This window comes from Hippocampus guttulatus, chromosome 5 (genome assembly GCF_054856545.1).
Source record: "Hippocampus guttulatus isolate MCC_2025c chromosome 5, RoL_Hgut_1.0, whole genome shotgun sequence".
NCBI lineage: Eukaryota > Metazoa > Chordata > Actinopteri > Syngnathiformes > Syngnathidae > Hippocampus > Hippocampus guttulatus.
Genome location: NC_141265.1, coordinates 23,470,478 through 23,490,676, shown reverse-complemented (window position 1 = coordinate 23,490,676; position 20,199 = coordinate 23,470,478). Strand labels below are relative to the sequence as shown.

General features: G+C 44.3%; 1 protein-coding gene across 3 annotated transcripts in view; it reads left to right on the top strand.

Annotated features, from left to right (window-relative positions):
• The window catches only part of ydjc (YdjC chitooligosaccharide deacetylase homolog), a 42,837-nt gene that overhangs the window by 2,051 nt on the left and 20,587 nt on the right, over window positions 1-20,199 (top strand). For 2 of the 3 annotated variants that reach the window (XM_086110418.1, XM_086110419.1), the window contains exons 2-4: window positions 385-560; window positions 10,821-10,980; window positions 13,371-13,470. In XM_086110418.1, coding sequence (XP_085966544.1) covers window positions 397-560; window positions 10,821-10,980; window positions 13,371-13,470 — 424 coding nt within the window. In that variant the 5' untranslated portion in view covers window positions 385-396. Of the gene's footprint in view, window positions 1-384; window positions 561-2,852; window positions 3,012-10,820; window positions 10,981-13,370; window positions 13,471-20,199 lie in introns of those variants that run through there. The other variant, XM_086110420.1, reaches the window with a different exon arrangement.

The window sequence follows — 20,199 nt, the reverse complement described above, 5'->3', positions numbered from 1 at the left end:
AGAGATGAAAAACAGGCAGGACAGTGGCCCTCCAGGCCCGGAGCTGGACATGCCTGGTCGAGACTGTTAAAAGCATCAATAAAGTGTATGTTTTAAAAAGCCAACACCACAGCTCCCTTTTTCGGAGCTGCAACATGTATCTATAACTATTTGAGCGATATTAGCCGACTATCAAAATATTTTTCCATTTTCAAACATTCTTTATAAAGCTCCAGGGAGCCACTAGATGTCACTAAAGAGCCGCATGCGGCTCTGGAGCCGCGTGTTGCCAACCCCCATGCTAACCACTCGAATACCAGGCCGCCCTATAACATAATTAATGTTATAATAATATAGTAATTTTTGTCCTTTTATTCATTTGCATCCATCCGTTGTCTTCCACAGTAACAAGCAACAATGCCACAGCCCAGGATTTTGCTGGTGGTGACAGGAGATGATTTTGGTTACTGTCCCAAGAGGAATCAAGGGATTGTCGACTGCTTCAAGGTTGGAGGCATATCCTCTGTGTCACTGCTGGTGAATGCATCTGCTGCCAAAGATGCCGCAGATCTGGCTAAAAGGTAATGTGGGACTGCTGTCGCAGATTGGGTTTTGCTTTGTCGCGAGAGTATTTTTTCTCCTTCACTTAAAAATATTCACTGCAATTAATAACGGTTATCGTGAGACCTGTTACAAATCACATAAAATTGTTTGATCAAGTATACTTCTTATCAAGGTTTCACGCTTGAAGTCAGCTAATTGCACATCATGTGTTTTTGGCATCTTTCAATTGGCCAATTTACAGAGAACCTATGAGACCTGCTATCTTCGGACTATAATGTTATGGAGAGCACCAAAAAGGCAACCCAATCTTACATGAGTGCATGGGTTTGAGAGTCCAAAATTAAGATGGTGGGAGATGAGAATAGAGTTTTGCCTTGATAGCTTTGGCTGATCTGTTTGCCGAAAGACCGAAAAGATTCATACCAGCGGTACCTCGGGCCTGCTGGTGAGAAACGAGGAGAGTGGCACAAAGGAGACTCTGTCTTTGTTGACAAAACGTCCATCCATCCAACCATTTTCTCCCACTTATCCGGGGTCTGGTCGCGGGGGCAATAGCTTTAGCAGGGAAGCCCAGACTTCCCTCTCGTCAGCTACTTCTTCCAGCTCTTCCCCAGGGATCCTATGGCGTTCCCAGGCTAGATGGGAGACATCGTCTCTCCAGTGTGTCCTGGATCGTCCTCGGGGCCTCCTGCCAGTGGGACATGCCCGGAACACCTCACCAGGGAGGCATCCAGGAGCCACCTCATCTGGCTCCTCTTGACGTGGAGGAGAAGCAGCTTGACTCTGAGCCCCTCTTGGATGACTGAGCTTGTTATCTTATCTCGAAAGGAGAGTTCAGACACCCTGCGGAGGAAACTCATTAAGGCCACTTGTACCCGGGATCTCGTTCTTTCTGTCACGACCTATAGCTTGTGACCATCGATAAGATCAACCCGAAAATCTTCACCATGACAGACCGATACAAAGTCCGCAAAACACTGTCCTCACACCAATGGCCTCACCCAACTCTTCCCATGCCCGACTTTTTGCCTCGTCAACCGCTGAAGCTATGTTTCGCTTGACCAGCTGGTACCCATCAGCTGCCTCTGGAGTCCCACATGCTCTAAAGACCTAATAGGACTCCTTCTTCAGCTTGACCAAGTCCCTAACTGCTGGTGTCCACCAGCGAGTTCGGGGTTTGCCGCCATGACAGGCACCACCTTGTGGCCACAACTCTGATTGGCTGCCTCAACAACAGAGGTGTGGAACACGGTCCACTCGGACTCAGTGTCCCCGCCTCTTCCAGGACGTGGGAAAAGCTCTGCCAGAGGTAAGAGTTAAACTCCTTCTGACGAGATTCTGCCAGATGCTCCCAACAAACCCTCACAATATGTTTGGGTCTGCCAGGTCTGACTGGCAACTTCCCCCACTATCGGAGCAAATTCACCACCAGGTGGTGATCAGTTGACTGCTCCACCCCTCTCTTCACCCGAGTATCCAAAACATGGGCCGCAAAGCCGATATGACGTGAAGTCCACATATGGACACCCTTATGTTTGAAGATGGTGTTTGTTATGGATAATCTGTGATGAGCTCTGAAGTCCAATAACATGACACCACTCGAGTTCTGATCGGGGGGGTCCATTCCTCCCAATCACGCCCTTCCATTTCGCACTGTCTTTGCCCACGTGAAGTCCCCCAGCAGAACGAGGGAGTCCACAGCGGGAACGCTCTCCAGCACAACCTCCAAGGACTCCAAATAGGGTGGGTACTTTGAACTGCTGTTTGGTGCATAGGCACAAACAACATTCAGTATGGATGTAGGCCCGGCCACCAGGCGCTCACGAGTGAGCCCCACCTCCAGGCCTGGCTCCTGAGTGGGGCGCCGGTGAATGAAACAAGTGAAACAAAGGTGCATATATTTTCTTCATCATGAAGGGTCCTTTAAATCGTGCTTTGTCCGGTCCCTCACCTTGAACCTGTTTGCCATGGGTGACCATGTCAGTGGCATAAAGCCCCAACTTAGCTCTGAGGATCTTTGGGACACACAAACCCCTCCACAACGAAAATGTGACGGCTCACAGAGGGGTGACAAAATGTTACGTCAAATAATCCACAGACATCAACTGTGTGCCGTCAAGAATTATATTCATCATCAAACTTGTTTGCTACAACACACACGAAAACCCCTATCCCACTGAAGGGCCAACAATTGCGACTGTTGGCGAAGGTAGAAAAAGTTCGTCACAAGTTCGCAAATGTTTGCAAAATGTTCAGCTAACATTTGCCAGATGTTAGTCAACTGTTTTTTTTTTTTTGTCTGTTGCAAGGAAATTTTGAACATGACAAGAAAAGGATAGTGAGCCTGCTGGTAACCAACCGTTGAATCAGGATTGTACTTGGAGCCGGCGGCATCTGTCCTCCGGTCCCAAGCGTCCTCTTCCGCGCTGCATTGGTTCTTCTCTAGATGCTGCAGTCCCAGGAATGGGGTAATGCTCTGGCTTGGGGGGTTCAGAGTCTTATGGGCAGCAGGTGTGTGACCGCATGACGGAGCTCTGACTGGGCACGGAACTGCGCCACTCCGCGTTCCCGATTTCTCTCTCTCTCTCTCTCTCTGTCTCATAGATAATATACATACATATATGTATATATATATATATATATATATATATATTAGAGCTGTCAGCTTAGCGCATTTTTATTGGCATTAATTTGAAACAATTTTAACGGGATTAAATTTTTCTCGCGAGATTAACGCGGCACACGTCACAGCGGATGTAGCGTTGCTCTATAAATAAACCAGAAACAAAACAAGCGCGCTGCACAGGTCCACGCCCATGTCTGTTTTGCCAGCCGCGGCAGCGCGAGACACCGAAAATGGATACTTAGAGTTTATGAATGGAAAGTTTACTTTTAAAACGTTGCCAGATAGTTCCACTGACGAGACCAAAGTTACCTGGATGTTTTGCAGTCATAAACTGAGCTATCATCATCGCACGTCGAGTCTGAAATACCACTTAATGGCCAAGCACACAGCTGATGTGAGTACAGTAATCCCTCGTTTATCGCGGTTAATGGGGACCAAAACCACCTGCGATAAAGGAAAATCCGGGAAGTAGTGTCCAATTAACATAAACAGGTTAAAATAAAAAATATTATTATCCCTATTTTTTTAAGTCCGCAAACGGTCCGCGAGAAGCTGCAAAACAACAGCGAGTCACATAGAGCAACATATACAGTACTGTACTCCATGTATATGTAAAAAAAAAAAAAATATATATATATATATATATATTTTTTTAATATGTTTGAAAAAATCCACGATGCACTGAACCTGCGATAAACGAACCGCGAAGTAGCGAGGGATCACTCTACTCCGCCCCCTCGTCTAAGACAGACAGCTGTGGATAATTTCAAAGCGAAGAAAATGGATAACACAACGAAGAGCAAATTTGCTGAAGCCATAGCTAAATGTATGGCTACTGCATGCAAGCCTGCCAACATTGTCCACAGCCAGACTCAAGCTGAAATCATTCGCATTGCTTCTAATGACTCCACTACGGATTGCCAGCGAGAGCCTCCATTACAAGCTATGAACAGAAATTGTATGTATAGGAGAAGGCTAAGGTACACCAAGCGGGAGAAGACACTGTTTCAGGAGAGAAATAAAGAGACTAGGTTGATGAGCCTCTGGTGAATAAAGAGCAGGCATTCTGTTGAGTACGATGTATGCCACTGACACGATTGTTACTTGTTTGGAACTATTTTGTGTGGAAGGTTACCGTGTTCCGTGTCCATATAAATAATGGGGGTGGAGCTTCTCTGTGTTCGTCTGACAGCGACGGTGCGCTGAGGCAGGTCTCATAATAATTCTAATATTATGGGTGATAGTCAACTACAACTTAAGTGTGGGAGCTAGTAGACAGAGGTGGAATGGGACTGCTCTGCATCTTAACAGACTTTCCACGATTAGTCACCTGCTAAGGGTTAATACGAACCAGACTCGCAGGATGCATACAATTCAAGATCAGTGTTGTGTCCGCCATGTCTACGGTGACCACATTATCAGAATCAGAATCATCTTTATTGACCAAGTATGTAGAACACACAAGGAATTTGTCTCCGGTATAACACGCTGCATTCGTATCATCATAAACAAGGACATGACAAATAAGTATGGAAAAATAAGTATGGAAGGACATTTCGTAATGTAAGTGAACCGTAGTGCGGTGGTACCACCCAGTGACAACTGTGAGACAATGTGCAAAGTATCAAGCAGAGCTAAAGAGATCAGTGGTAGAATACAATTCTATAACAGTTGTATAGTTGGTGCAGAAAATCATCCATCCATCCATCCATTTTCCGAACCGCTTGATCCTCACTAGGGTCGCGGGGGGTGCTGGAGCCTATCCCAGCCGTCTTCGGGCAGTAGGCGGGGACACCCTGAATCAGTTGCCAGCCAATCGCAGGGCACACAGAGACGAACAACCATTCACGCCCACACTCACACCTAGGGACAATTTAGAGCGTCCAATCAGCCTGCCATGCATGTTTTTGGAATGTGGGAGGAAACCGGAGCACCCGGAGAAAACCCACGCAGGCCCGGGGAGAACATGCAAACTCCACACAGGGAGGCCGGAGCTGGAATTGAACCCGGTACCTCTGCACTGTGAAGCCGACGTGCTAACCACTGGACTACCGGGCCGCCCCAGAAAATCATTGAACCATTTTAAAGTTACCAGTAGCAGTATTTGCACGACAAGAAGTGTGCAATTGTGCAGATGTCCTTGAGCGCTTTAAAGTTTCTGGTGCGGTGGAGTATACATCAGTGACAGTGGTTCAAGTACCGTATTTTCACGACCATTCGACGCACCGTATGGTTGGGTGCAGTCTCATTAATGGGTGCTATTTCTGTATTTTACACATCGACAAAACGCACTGTATTATTGGGCGCAATTTTAAAGTGGTAAAACATACGCCAGCTTAAACATACGGCATGCATGCGCGCACGCTAAAAACACGTTAGCTTGTAGCATACGGTAGCATGCCAAGACATACAGATACAAGCTAAAACCACGTTTTTAAAAAGGCAACGAAGCAAAACGGAGTTCCGTTGTATTTTATTTAGCAATCGTACAATGTACTCACGTTTTTCGATCCATCATCACCCAGAAATCCATCAAAGTCCTCATCCTCTGTATCAGAATTGAACAATTGTGCAAGTACCGGTAATCCATCAAAAACGCCGTGTTCCCTCTCGTTGTCAGTCACTCTCATTGCCATGTGGCTCCACAGAAATGATGCCGGCTTTGCCAAAAACTCGAACAACAGTTCAAGCAGACACGTTCGTCCAAGCAGCCACAATCCATTCGCAAATTGTGGCGTAACTCGCCCGGCGCTGCCTCTCACTCTTTGTAAAGTTGTGTTTGCCATCGATCATTCATTGTTCCCATGCCGCTCGCAACTTTACTTTGAACGCGCCGGTTGATGCCGATGTCCAGCGGTTGGAGTTCTTTAGTCAAGCCTCCAGGAATAACGGCAAGCTCAGAGTTCATTTGCTTGACTTGGTTTTTCACCGCTGCTGTGAGATGGGCACGCATGCATAGACAAGACGCTCTGCATCATAAGGCGTCCTGTCCATTTTGGAGAAAATTTTAGACTTTTAATGGCGCCTTATAGTCGTGAAAATACGGTAAGTACAGAGCTGGAGCTACAATGATTATAGCGGTAATGCTGTTCCATAGGGTTGTGCAAAATTGCAAAGAGCCACTATACAGGTAGATTTGGGTTACTGTTTAGGGAGTTAATAGCAAGAGAGAAGAAGCTGTTTAAGTGTCTGCTGGATTTGGTGCGCATGGATCAGTAGCGCCTGCCTGAGGGGAGTAGCTGGAAAAGGTGGTGGGTAGGGCGCGGGGGATCCAGTAGGATTTTACGTGCCCTTGTCTTGATTCTTGCAGTGTGCAAGTCCTCAAGAGTGGGTAGGGCGGTGCCAATGATTTTTTCCGCCGTCCTAACTGTCCGTTGAAGTCGGATTTTGTCCTTTTTTGTGGCGGCCCCAGACCAAACCGTGATGGTTGAACACAGGATTGATTCGATGACTGCCATGTTGAACTGTCGTAGCATCTCCTGTGGCAGGTCATGCTTCCTCAACAGCCTCAGTACAGTACATCCTCTGCTCGGCCCTCTGCTGGGCCCTTTTCAGGATGGAGTTGGTGTTGACCTCCCACTTCATGTCCTGGGAGACTGTGATTCCCAGGAACTTGAAGGTCTCGACGGTTGACAGAGGGCAGTTGGATAGTGTGAGAGGCAGCTGTGGTGAAGGATGTTTCCTGAAGTCCATGATCATCTCTACAGTCTTGAGCGTGTTCAGCCCTAGGTTGTGTCGGCTGCGCCAGAGCTCTAGCTGCTCCACTTGTTGTCGGTACGCAGACTCGTCGCCGTCTTTGATGAGAACGATGACCGTGGTGTCGTCTGCGAACTTTGAGTTTAATAGCTGGGTTTGCTGAGGTGCAATCGTTCGTGTAGAGGGAGAAGAGCAGTGGAGAGAGGACGCATCCCTGTGGGGCTCCAGTGCTAGTGGTGCGTGTTGATGATGTTGTTCTTTCCAGTCTCACCTGTTGTGTCCGTCCCGTCAGGAAGCTGAGGATCCACTGACAGATCGTAGGGGACACACCGAGCGGGAGAAGTTTGGGGGTGAGGAGTCCCGGGATGATGGTGTTGAACGCAGAGCTGAAATCCACAAACAGGATCCTTGCGTAGGTTCCTGTGCTATCGAGGTGCTCAAGGATGTAGTGCAGGCCGATGTTGACTGCGTCCTCCAGAGACCTGTTTGCCCGGTAGGCAAACTGAAGAGGGTCCAGCAGGGGTCCGGTGACGTTCTTTAGGTGGTGCAGCACAAGGCGTTCAAAGGACTTCATGACCACAGACGTCAGAGCGACAGGCCTATAGTCGTTCAGTTCCGATGTTGCCGGTTTCTTGGGAACTGGGATGATGGTAGACTGAAGCAGGATGAGACCTCACACAGCTCCAGGGATCTGTTGAAGATTTGTGTGAAGACCGGAGCCAGCTGGTCAGCGCAGACTTTCAGGCAGGAGGGGGACACTTTGTCGGGCCCCTCAGCTTTCTTGATCTTCTGCTGCTTGAAGAGCCGTCTCACGTCCTGTTCGTGGATCTGTAGGGGAGAGAATGAGGGTGGGGGCATGGATAGAGTAGTTTCTGGTCGAGGTGGTTGTATGTGGGAAATGGGGGTGTCCTTTTCAAATCAGCCGAAAAATGTTTAGTTCATCAGCCAGACCCTTATTGTTCACTGTTTGGGGCGATGGCATTCTATAGTTTGTGATTGCTTTCAGGCCATTCCATACAGATGCAGAGTCGTTAGCAGAGAACTGTTTTTTCAGCCTCTCTACATAGCTTCTCTTTGCGATGTTAATTTCCTTTGTCAATTGGTTTCGGGCGTGTTTGTACAGTGCCCGATCTCCACTTCTAAAAGCGGCCTCTTTCTCTTTTCTAAGCTGCCGGAGTTTGGGAGTGAACCATGGCTAGTTATTGTTGAAGGAGCAGAAGGACTTTGTTGGTACACGCATGTCCTCACAGAAACTGATGTATGATGGTACAGTGTCTGTGTATTCATCCAGTGTGCCCGTTGAAGTTTCAAAGACGCCCCAATCAGTGAAGTCTAAGCATTCTTGTAGAGCGAGCTTTGCTTCTTCTGTCCATTTCTTCAGTCTTAACAACCGGTTTAACACATTTGAGTTTCTGTCTGTATGTGGGTATTAAGTGTATTAAATTGTGGTCAGAAAGACCCAATGCTGCGCTGGCGATCATTGGTATGAACTTTTGAGTGTTGTATAGCAGTGGTCTCAGTGATAATTTTACAGTTTACCACCAGCGAGTCCCAGGGACTCGCTGATCAGAAAAGTACGAGTCCCATTATGCATTTCGAGAGTCCCAAATTTCGAATTCTGAAATGGTCTACTTATTCAATTCATATCATATGATAATAACACAAACAACAACATATACATACAATTATAAAAATATGCATACATTTAAATAATTCAGTGGCAGGCCTGAGGATTTCGGAAATTCACGGTAACCGTTTTTCGGTTCCGTTGGATTACATAATGGGAAACCACGGTAACTAATTTTGGGTTCCGTAAACGTTCATTATGGGAACCCATTTTTCTATTTTGACTGATATTCATAATCAAGAATTCTGAAACTCAAAAGTATAATGTTTCAAGGTTAAATGTTTGAAAACTATGCATTAACAATAAATATTCCATCAGTCGCTGTGTCCTCCAGGTTTATTCAATAAAATAAATGGATCAAAATATGTTGTACTCATATGGCATCATGAATACAACATACCACAAAATCAGAGTATTTTTTTCCCAATCTCACACTGCAGATTAATTTACTGGTAATCATTAATACAGGAAAGTATTGATGTGGCTTGACATCCTCTTCCCAAAACGATGCATTTGTATATTTTCACGACCATTCGGCGCACCGTGTTGTTGGGCGCAGTCTCAGTAAGGGGTGCCATTTCTGTATTTGACACATACACAAAAAGCACTGTATTATTGGGCGCAGCCAGGCATGGTAAAACATACGCCAGCTTAAACATACGGCATGCATGCACGCATGCTAAAAACACGTTTTTAAAAAGGCAACGGAAGCAAAACTGAGTTTGGTTGTACTTTATTTAGCCATTTTACGATGTACTCACGTTTTTCTCTTCACCTCTCACCACCCTTCACTCATTGGCGACTGGTACCTGCGAGGGGCGTGCCTTTAGCGTCCTCTTACACGCCCACCCTTCACTCATTGGCGACTGGTAGCTGCTAGGGACGTGCCTCTTACACGCCCACCCTTCACTCATTGGCGGACTTCCGCATGCCTGTCGTCACTCACTCCGCCTTTTCTCTATATAAATAGTGTGTCGGCCAGAGGTGCTCTCAGTCAGGCTTTGGAACTCGGCACATACACTAGACGCTCCGCATTATAAGGCGTCCTGTCCATTTTGGAGAAAATTTGAGACTTTTAATGGCGCCTTATAGTCGTGAAAATACGGTAATCTACTATCAATTTGACGAAAGAATCTAACACACGTCATCATTAGTTCTACCAACAGTTAACATTGGCATTACTACACGTTGTGATAGTCGTGAAAATACGGTAATCTACTATCAATTTGACGAAAGAATCTAACACACGTCATCATTAGTTCTACCAACAGTTAACATTGGCATTACTACACGTTGTGATGAATGTTTTATTCCTAAAGTTATCATGCTACAACCAATAAATTATACAACAACCAATACTCCACTGAGCAGGGAAAGCCTCTCAGTGAGGATGTGTAAGTGGAACTGAAGCCATAGTTTTTTTTAATCGCCTGGTAAATGAAGACAGGTCAAGGAAAGGAGCAGACAATGACCCCGGCAATGTCTGTTTTCATGTCATAAGCTATTTTTAGTACATGCCGCGCGCGGGGTGCAAAAAAGTAGACAGGGGGCTGCAAATTATGTCTGGGCTGTATTTTGGACACCACTGTTCTACCTGCTCCTGCTGGGCAGTATCAGCAAGCATGAGCCATATGACCAGTTTCATGCTGATGACACATACTGGAGCTCCACCAATGGAAGTAACTTTTCGTCAAATGTTATGTTTTGCCCTGGGTTGTAACAACAGTAGACAGTTCTGAAAAAAGCACCCCCAAATGTTTGAAATAGCAGTAAATTTGTCCGTCTGCAAAGCGTAAATAGCGCATCAACTCTTGATATCGGTCATGGGACGTTTTAGACATGATTTCAGGAATGCCGAAGCATTTTGATCAGCAGTCGCCTATGGCACCAATTCTGTCAAACTGCCATCAGCTCAGAGACACTGCTCCAGTCTGGGTTTTTCTGCGGGTCTTGTGTACTCTACAGTCTCTCATGGTCATCAGGATGCAGAGAAAGCTTTCTTTCGTTGTCTCACAGGAGCAGGTCTACACATAACAAAAGATAAATAAGTCCCATGTATGTGGTCGGTGTAGTGTCAAATACTGGGCCATAAGCTACTTGATGATGGCCCAAAACTTTGGGACTTATTAATGGCACACATTGAAGGTACATGTTTTGCTTCATGTTCGTGATTCCACATGTAGCAATTCAAGAGTAGGAAAGCCTTTAAATTTGGTAGCAGCAGAATTCCAGGAGAGTAATGTTTTTACATTTGGTAAACACAATACCAAACAAGTCAGTCTGAATTGACACTGAGATTTTTTTTTTAAAATGGACATTTCTTGTTAGGCACAACATTCCAATTGGGCTCCATGCCAACCTATCAGAAGGCATCCCTGTGTGTCAGAGCCTCCGTCAGGCCTCGACACTCGTCAATGAGCGTGGCTTTTTCCATGGAAAGATGGGCTTCCGTCAGGCACTGGGACGACATCAGATAAGCATGGAACAGGTACTATGAGAAGCGTCACATAATTATTTTCTTATTCATTCAGATAGTATTTTAATCACATTACTATCCCTCTTAACAAAATAAAATTTTCAGAATAGCTCATTAAAGTTACTCCCTTGCATTGTCTCTAAGTCTTCCAGTTCATTCTTGTCACTACCAAATAGAAACTCAGGATCTTAAACTCTGCCACCCCAGCTCTTTCTCCCATCTTCTGGGACCGTCGAATTTCATCGTTTCCACCAAAAAGATTTACCTAATTCCAGAGACGTGGGGGGTTTCTAAGTACCTCCTACCCACTAGGATCTTTCTGGGCCAAACTGGAACTTTGTGGGGGGCAGGCAGGCTGCACTGACCAACACTGATTGGTTTGTTGAACATGGGGATGTGTTGTTTGTGCAACCATTAGCTAACCGCTAACTTCAAGTGTGTTGTATTTACCAGCCATCCTCACTAGTTGCAATATTTAAGAATGGAGTAAAAGCAAATCGATAAATGTATAGAAGAAGAGGTCCAGGCTCTTATGAGCATTTTCAGGGATGAAGACATCCAGCGCAACTTTGAATGACCAGGTTTTACCAGCTTATTCCTGCCGAGCTTGGCGAGCGAAACACTGCTCACTATTAAAACAAATCTGTGGAAGCTACAAAGTTAAAACAAGACATAAAAAGTTCACGGGTCACAACATCCATTGTGGAAATGCCCGCTGAGTGAACAAATGGTAAGACCAACAAGACCCCATGGGTCATTCATGGACACCGGAGATATGGACTCTGCTATGGGGCTGCTTTGAAGGTACCGGTAAACACAAAACACGCATTGTTATATGGTGGTACCTCTACTTACGAAATTAATTGGTTCTGGAAGAAATTTCTTAACTCGAACATTTTGGAAGTAGAATGCGTTTTCCATGTACCGGTAAATGCCCTAATTCATTCCAGCCCCCCCCCCCCCCCCCCCCCAAATTCAGACATAAATGTTTCCTAAAGCATAAAAATGCATTATAATACGTAACAAATACATGTTACAATTAGATTATAGCACAAGAAATGATAGTTGTGCATAATGTAAAAAAAAACAAAGAATACAGTAAAGAATAAAAATGATGGTTATTTAACTTTTAACTGTGTCCTCGTCGTTTTTTGCCCTTTTTATTCCATGTTCTCCCACGGAAGTTGTTTTTGCCTGGCATTTTGTAAAGAACAGAATTTATTTACAGTGGTGTGAAAAAGTGTTTGCCCCCTTCCTGATTTCTTTTTTTTTTTTCGTGTTTGTCACACGTAAATGTTTCATCAAACAAATTTAAATATGAGTCTAAGATAACACAAGTAAACACAAAATGAAGTTTTTAAATGAAAGTTTTTATTATTAAAGGGAAAACAAATTCCAAACCTACATGGCCCTGTGTAGAAAAAGTATTTTTTTCATGACAGGCTACACACGAAACTACTGTGTATATTATGGAAAACCCTTTTTCTAACAAAATATACCTATCTGCTTCATATATCTCTATCTATTGCTCTCTCTCTCTCTCTCTCTAGGATGGCAGTGTAAACGAGAATCAGTTTTCACCTGCCTTAACCGAGATAAAGAATGACTATATAAAACCGATAATATCGACTTAACTTTTGCCAAGTGGCAGTCATTGCGTTCCATCAAGTATCTTCCAACTGCCCTTTAGTCTTCAAATGCATGCTCCACTGTGATCTGGCTCTGGTTGTCCTTTTTGTTACTGCCACTTGCTAGATAAGAGGGCTACTGCGGTTTGCCTTCCCCCTAGTCATAACTCATCAGTGTCATCTTCATAAATTACCCTGAACTATGAGGCACTCTTTAAAAGCAAACTAAATGGGCCACACATAGTTCTTCTTACTTACTCTTAAACAGTCTTCAAGCTTTATCCCTCTGCCTGGCTAATCTGCACAACTCATTTTCTCCTTCCTTTGGATACAAATTCTCATGCATCATACACTTAGTGCTTAACATGTGCCACCTTGTACTTTAGGTGGCCATTATTGGTGTTTTCGTCCCAAATCTGTAAACAAAAATCCTCACTGTTGTAATAATCTTCACATGAAGAGTGTTTCAAAACCTTCTAAATTATTAGCACTGTGACGTTCATCTTGTCTATTATATTCACACACACACACAAAAAAAAGACCAACGTTGGGAACTTCCCCCCGCCCCCCAACCTATTTAAAATTATTAGTTTGCCCTGGTCACTTGCCACGGCATCTCTCAGTCTCACAGTCCCTGACAGCCTCAATGTTTAGTTTTTGCCCTGCTACTTCAACAAACAAGCACTTCTTGCTACTCCAGCAACTGTATCATCTGTGTGATTAACCCAAGTGTATTTTTGTTTCGCACTTCAGTCTTCTTTTTTCTATGTTGAGGTGGAGCTAGAGCTGAGAGACCAGATCAGGCTTTTCAGAGAACTTACGGGTCACCTGCCTCATCATATGGATGGACATCAACATGTCCATATACTGCAAGGTAAGTCAAACATTAACATTGTTCGTATCCATCTCTTCATCCCTTTTTGTCCTTTTTGCAATTACAATTAAAATTGCTTCTGCCACTTAATATTTGGAGAGGATTCATCCAATTTACTATTTTATAGCTGTAGGTGTCTCACGACCAACATCAGGTCCCTCGCGCAGACACAAAAATGTACTGGTAGCAGACAGTACGTTTTATTCTAACACGTGCTTCACAACAAAATAAAAATAACAAATGGCAGAACATAAAAAGACAAGATACATCAACCTTAGTACATACAATTATATCCACCCCACAGGTGTGGCATATCAGAATGTTGATTACTAGTCAACATGTTTACTGCACAGGTGTGCTTTAGGGTGCTCACGATAACAGGGCACTCTAAAATGTGCAGTTTTATCACACAGCACAATGCCAGGGAGTTTTGAGGGACCGAATAATTGTCATGCTCCAACTAAGAACATTGACCAGAGGTGTTGCCCAAGGATTGAATGTTGAAATCCCGACCATAATTCATCTCCATAGGCATTTTACAAAAGCTAATGCTAATTCTCAACTGCAGTCCCCAGTCGGGCTCTTCCACAACATTGCAGTCCAATATTGGCTACAAAATATACATAAATTTAAAAAAACCTAAAGAAACTAGACAACTCAATAATCCAATATTACAATTACAATACATGACATAAAATCTTTGCATTAAATGCCCAAGATGGCCGCTTGTGCGCCAGTGTGTTCGGCGACGCTCCTGCCATTTCGGGTTTTTTTACTTTTCGCAATGCTTGTTACCTCCCTAACAGCCTCTCGGTTGGTTTATGATCGCCGATCGTTGTTATTGATTCAACAACACGTTGGAGATTCGGCCGCGTTTTGGCAAGACGGTGGTGAAAAGACGCTACCTCCGTTCTTGGCTAACCTGCCGGCTAATCTCTTCCGCGTTCGCTCGCCCCCTTCACAGAAGCGCCGCCGCCGCCGTCGCCGCCGCCGCCGCAGTGGCGGCGGCGGCAAACGTAGCGGTCAGCTTGTGAAGCTAAAACGGGATCTGAGACACACTTCGATCGCTCCGGCGTGGTGTGCCCTCGACCCCGTCGCCTCGTGCTTGCTAACAGTCGTTGGCTCTCCCATCGCGCCACGGCATTTCTACCCCCCACGCCTTTCTCGGGGAGGAATCCAGCGAAAGCTTTTGAGGGAATTCCCCCGGGCTCGGCGATCGGAAGAGGCAATCCCTCCCGTTGCTACTCCCACAAGGATCGCGTTGTTAAACGCCCGGTCGCTGACGAACAAGACCCATATTCTGAGGGAGTATTTCCTTTCCAATGACTTGGATTTCTTGTGTCTGACGGAGACTTGGGCAGGTACTGGTGAGTACAACGCTTTGCTTGAATTGTTGCCACCTGACTGTGGTTTCCTCGATACCCTGAGGACATCAGGCCGCGGTGGAGGAACGGTGAGCATCTTTAAGAACAATTTTAAATGTAAACGGTACACATTCACCACATCGGCCACCAGCTTTGAAGCAACCTTCTTTGAAGTCGGTCGTGTTTTCCCGGTGCTCTGTGCTGTCATTTACCGTCCTCCTAAATACAACAAAGACTTTTTAAGCGACTTTTCAACCTTTCTTGCGGAAATCAGGCTGAGATATGATCATATCCTCCTAATGGGGGATTTTAATATCCATGTGTGCTGTCCGGAAAAAACGCTAGCAAAGGACCTCTTAAGACTTATCGACTCTTTTAATTTCGTGCAGTATGTGACCAGCCCGACACATGAACAAGGTCATATTTTAGACCTTGTCCTTGCTTATGGTCTACCGGTGTCAAATCTGGAAGTCCTTGAAAATGGGATTTCTGATCACATGGCAGTTTTATTTGACGTAGTCTTATCGCATGCTGCTGTGAAATCTGCCGCTCCTAGTTTTAAACGCCGAATTTTTAACCCTCGCACTGCTAGTCGTTTCTCTGGTGCCTTTAATAACCTTTGCGTACCCTCGTCTAACACAGAGGAACTCACCTCTTGGTTCAACTCATCATGCTGTGCCATCCTGGATTTGGTGGCTCCTTCAAAAACTGTGCTCCCAAAACCTAAACCCGAGCCATGGTTTAACGACATTACCCGCGTTTTTGTCGCAAAGCCGAACGCAAGTGGAAAAATGACAAATTGCATGTCTCTTATCAAATTTGGAAAGACTGCTGGCGTAACTACCAGCTCACAGTAAAAGAGGCCAAAAGAGCATATCTGTCGGACCTTATTCAAGCTAACCGTCACAACCCACGCGCACTATTTAAAACGATAGATTCTGTACTCAAACCCCCTCTGCCTACTTGCTCGGATTCTTCACCCGAGATGTGCAACAGATTCCTTCAGTTTTTCATTGATAAGGTCTCTACAGCTAGGACTCCGGTCTCAAATACCGCATCTGACCCCTCTGTCCATGTTCCATGTTCAGCTGTGCTAAATTCTTTTGAAACTGTGTCCTTGGCGCTTTTGGAGGATGTAGTTCGCCAGACGAAGCCATCTGGCTCCCCTTGCGACTCTCTTCCCCCGCACTTCTTTCGGGAGGTTCTCCCGAGTGTTGGCGCATCAGTCTTGGATATCATCAACAGCAGCCTCTCTTCTGGTGTAGTTCCCCAACAGTTTAAACATGCTGTGGTCCAACCCTTGATCAAGAAACCTGGTCTTGATCCAGATGTGCTGTCAAGTTTCAGGCCCATTTCCAAACTGCCTTTCATTTCCAAAATTCTGGAAAAAGTGGTGCACATGCAGTTGAAATTTTTCTTGGATGAACATAACATCTTGGAGGTCTTCCAGTCAGGTTTCAAGACGATGCATAGCACGGAGTCAACCCTGTTACGCGTTTCTAATGACATCCTCCTGGCAAATGACTCTGGAGACCACGTGTGTCTAGTTTTATTGGACTTAACTGCAGCATTTGATACAGTGGATCACAGTATTCTGCTGACTCGTTTGCAGCACTTGGTGGGCATTGGTGGCAGTGCTCTTGAGTGGTTTAGGTCCTATTTAGCTGACAGAACCTTCTGTGTCAGCCTTGGCTGCTCTGAGTCACGCACTGCTCCCCTGTCATGTGGTGTTCCACAGGGCTCAATTCTGGGGCCTCTGCTGTTCTCGCTGTATCTGCTCCCATTGGGTTCCATCTTAAGGAAATATGGTATTCCCTTCCACTGCTATGCAGATGACTGCCAGATCTATGTCCCACTGAGCAAGAAAGACGCCTTCTCATTAAGACCACTCCTATCCTGTTTGGAAGAAATCAAAACCTGGATGGCACAAAATTTCTTGAGATTCAATGAAAAGAAGACAGAGGTGATATTGTTTGGTCCCAGTGGCCCTTGTACATTCCATCCTGTAGACTTGGGCCCCCTGTCTCCTTATCTTAAGTCAACAGTCTCAAACTTGGGCCTTAAACTGGACAGTGATTTCAAACTCGATCGGCAAATTGGTGTCGTTGTTAAATCCAGCTTCTTTCACCTTAGACAGCTGGCCAAAATAAAACCTCTCCTCTCACATGAACACTTTGAGACAGTAATTCATGCCTTTGTCACATCCCGGCTCGATTACTGCAATGCCCTTTACTTTGGAGTCAGCCAGTCCTCCATTAAGCGCCTTCAGCTGGTCCAGAATGCCGCTGCTCGCCTCTTGACTGGTACTCGTAAGAGGGAGCACATAACTCCTACTCTGGCATCCCTTCACTGGCTCCCCATTCATTTTAGAGTTATTTTCAAGATCCTCTTATTTGTTTTCAAATCTCTGAATAATCTCGCGCCACCTTACCTCTCTGAGCTCATCCGCCCCTACACACCTGCCCGGCGCCTCAGGTCTGTGGACCAGACCTTATTAGAAGTACCAAGAACTAAACTGAGGCTCAGAGGGGATCGAGCCTTTTCTGTTGCTGGTCCCTCTCTCTGGAATGACCTCCCACTGAACATTCGGCAAGCCTCCTCGCTGCCCATCTTCAAAACCCTCCTCAAAACTCACTTGTATTCTTTGGCATTCGACTCAGCATGACTTAGATTTGTTCTTGGTTTTACTGTTTGGTGCTTTCTACCGCCTTTATTACCGATTTGTCTTACTGTTTATTGTGCATGTTAAATTGCTCCATGTACAGCACTTTGTATGCAGCGATGGCTGTTTGAAAGTGCTCTATAAATACTGTTGACTTGACTTGACTTAAATAAAATGTCTTTTTGTTTATATTTATTTACAGGTGAGTAGAGATTAAAAAAAACCCAAAAACCTCCTCACCTGTAAATAAAATATCTTTTTGTTTATATTTATTTAATGCAGTCAAGTTTGGATTTTATTTCTGCTGGCAGTGTGATCCACACTTTATCAGAGAAGGCTGACTGTCCAAAAGCTGTCCTGCAGAAAGGTATTTTGCAGTTTGGGTTAGCAGGGCTTCTAGTTTGGCTGTTTTGTCTCTCAACAAATTGCCTGAGTGGCTCAGGTGCTAAATTATAAATACACTTGTAAATTAATTTAAGAGAGCCTAAATAACTAAAGCTGTCAAAGCTTAAGAGGTTATATTTGTTGAGTATATGACATTGGTAGTACGTTACTGTTTTGTTCATCCATTACTTTTATAGTTTGATTATACTGGGAACCAATGGATTTGGTGGCAGTGGGAGCAGCTTGAGCCCAAATTGTCCTGCAGTATGAGATAATAGAAAAAAAAATCATATCATTCATGTATGTAATGTGTAATTAATTTTAAGCAGTTTTGATTCCTTCATATTGTTTTTAAGATTTCCTGCATATGTGTATTGATTTAAGTTGGGGATCGAGTACTAATCCAAGATATTTAAATGTAAATATAGTTCATAGTTTTTCAGTTTCTAAATCTAAAAATAATTTGGTGCCAGCACATGTGACTGCCTCGGTTACGCTATTATTGTTTTTGTCATTTTCATTCATTTTTAGCGACCCCACGCCGCTTACTTACTCCAGAGAAGAGTTGCTTAGCATTAGGGAGTCTACGCTCTGACTTTTTTCACCAGCACATAAAAACCCACACGGTTTTTCGGAGTTAATAGCGAGCGGCTGCGCTGTACGAAGCATGGAAGCGAGCCGGTGTCCTAGTCAAACTACGTCAGCGTGGATTTCGAAAACAGCTCCTATCGATCCATCTTGCTAATCTATGTTCTCTGCCAAACAAGATGAATGAATTTATTCTCACAAGGACCAACAAAAGCTTTGCACGTGCTGCGTTGCTCTGCTTCACCAAAACCTGGCACAGCGACTGCCACCCGGACACTACGTTTCACCTACATCGAGCGAACGGTGACACGAAGCTATCAGGGAAATCAAAAGGTGGTGGAATATGCTTCTATATCAACGAGGAATGGTGCAATGATGTCACAAAGCTCAACACACACTGCAGCGGACTTTGGAGTCTCTGTTTCTAAACTTTATTCTACTATTCTCCCATTCTACTCACCACGGGAGTTCTCTTCCTTCATGCTTGCGGGTGTTTACATCCCACCGCAAGCTAACACGAACACAGCGTGACAAATGCTAGCTGAACAAGTAATCAAACTCGAGCTATAGCATCCAGAGTCAACCCTTATCATTCTAGGTTATTTTAATAGAGCACAACTTAACCATGAACTTCCCAGATATAAGCAGCACATCGATTCTTTCAACAGAGAAAGCAACCTTCTAGATCAGGGGTACCCAAACATTTTGGACCGAAGTTCTACTTTTCGATCATCCAACCTTTCACAATCGACCCGTTCCCCTTGCATGCGCGCATACGCACACAATTACACACGCATGCCATGAGCAACAGCCATAACGGCCCTTAAGATGAACGTAACAGAAAAATAAAGTGAATACAATAGTTTATGAGTTTGTGAAATGGATTTCCTGCCGACCTTAGTGGGAGACCTGACACGGAGGCATGCAATGCACTTTTGCAGCCTGTTAACTGTTGTAGCTCACGCATACCGTTTTCAATTGCTTCTCTCGGCCCTCCAAATTGCCATTCTTTGCGAGGGCCATCGGTGAATTGTTCACGAAATGAACTTTGACTGTTAATAAACAGGAGAAGTCTCTATAAAAATATCACAAAAATCAAAGAATACCTGACTAAATTCAATAAATTTAAAATAATTGCCATATCAGAAACTTGGCTTGAGGATGATAACACAAGTGAAATGGAAATAGAAGGATATGAAATGTTTGCAACTAATAGGGAAAACAAAAATGGAGGGGGGGTTGCAATATATGTAGACAAAGCACTTAAATGCAGTAAAATCGAGAGATTGACAAGCACAATAGAAAACCTAATGGAATGTCTAACTATTGAAATACATAATAAAAAGGCATCAAATATCATCATAAGTTTCATCTATAGGACACCAGGATCATGTATTGACACATTCAATAAAAAACTAACAGATATGCTCAGCTACGACAACAATAAGAAAACACGAATAATGTGTGGTGACTTTAACATTGACTTATTAAACACAAATGGACACAAAAAACAACAGACTTTATAAATATTATGTACAGCAACAGCCTTCTCCCAGTAATCCTGAAACCTAGTAGAATAACAGTTGACACGGCCACATTAATAAATAACATATTTATAAATAAGATTGATCATAAAATGGAAAGTGGACTTCTCATTAATGTTATTAGTGACCATCTACCTGTCTTTGCAGTTTTTCATAATTATTTTGATAGAAAAACCATCAACAACTC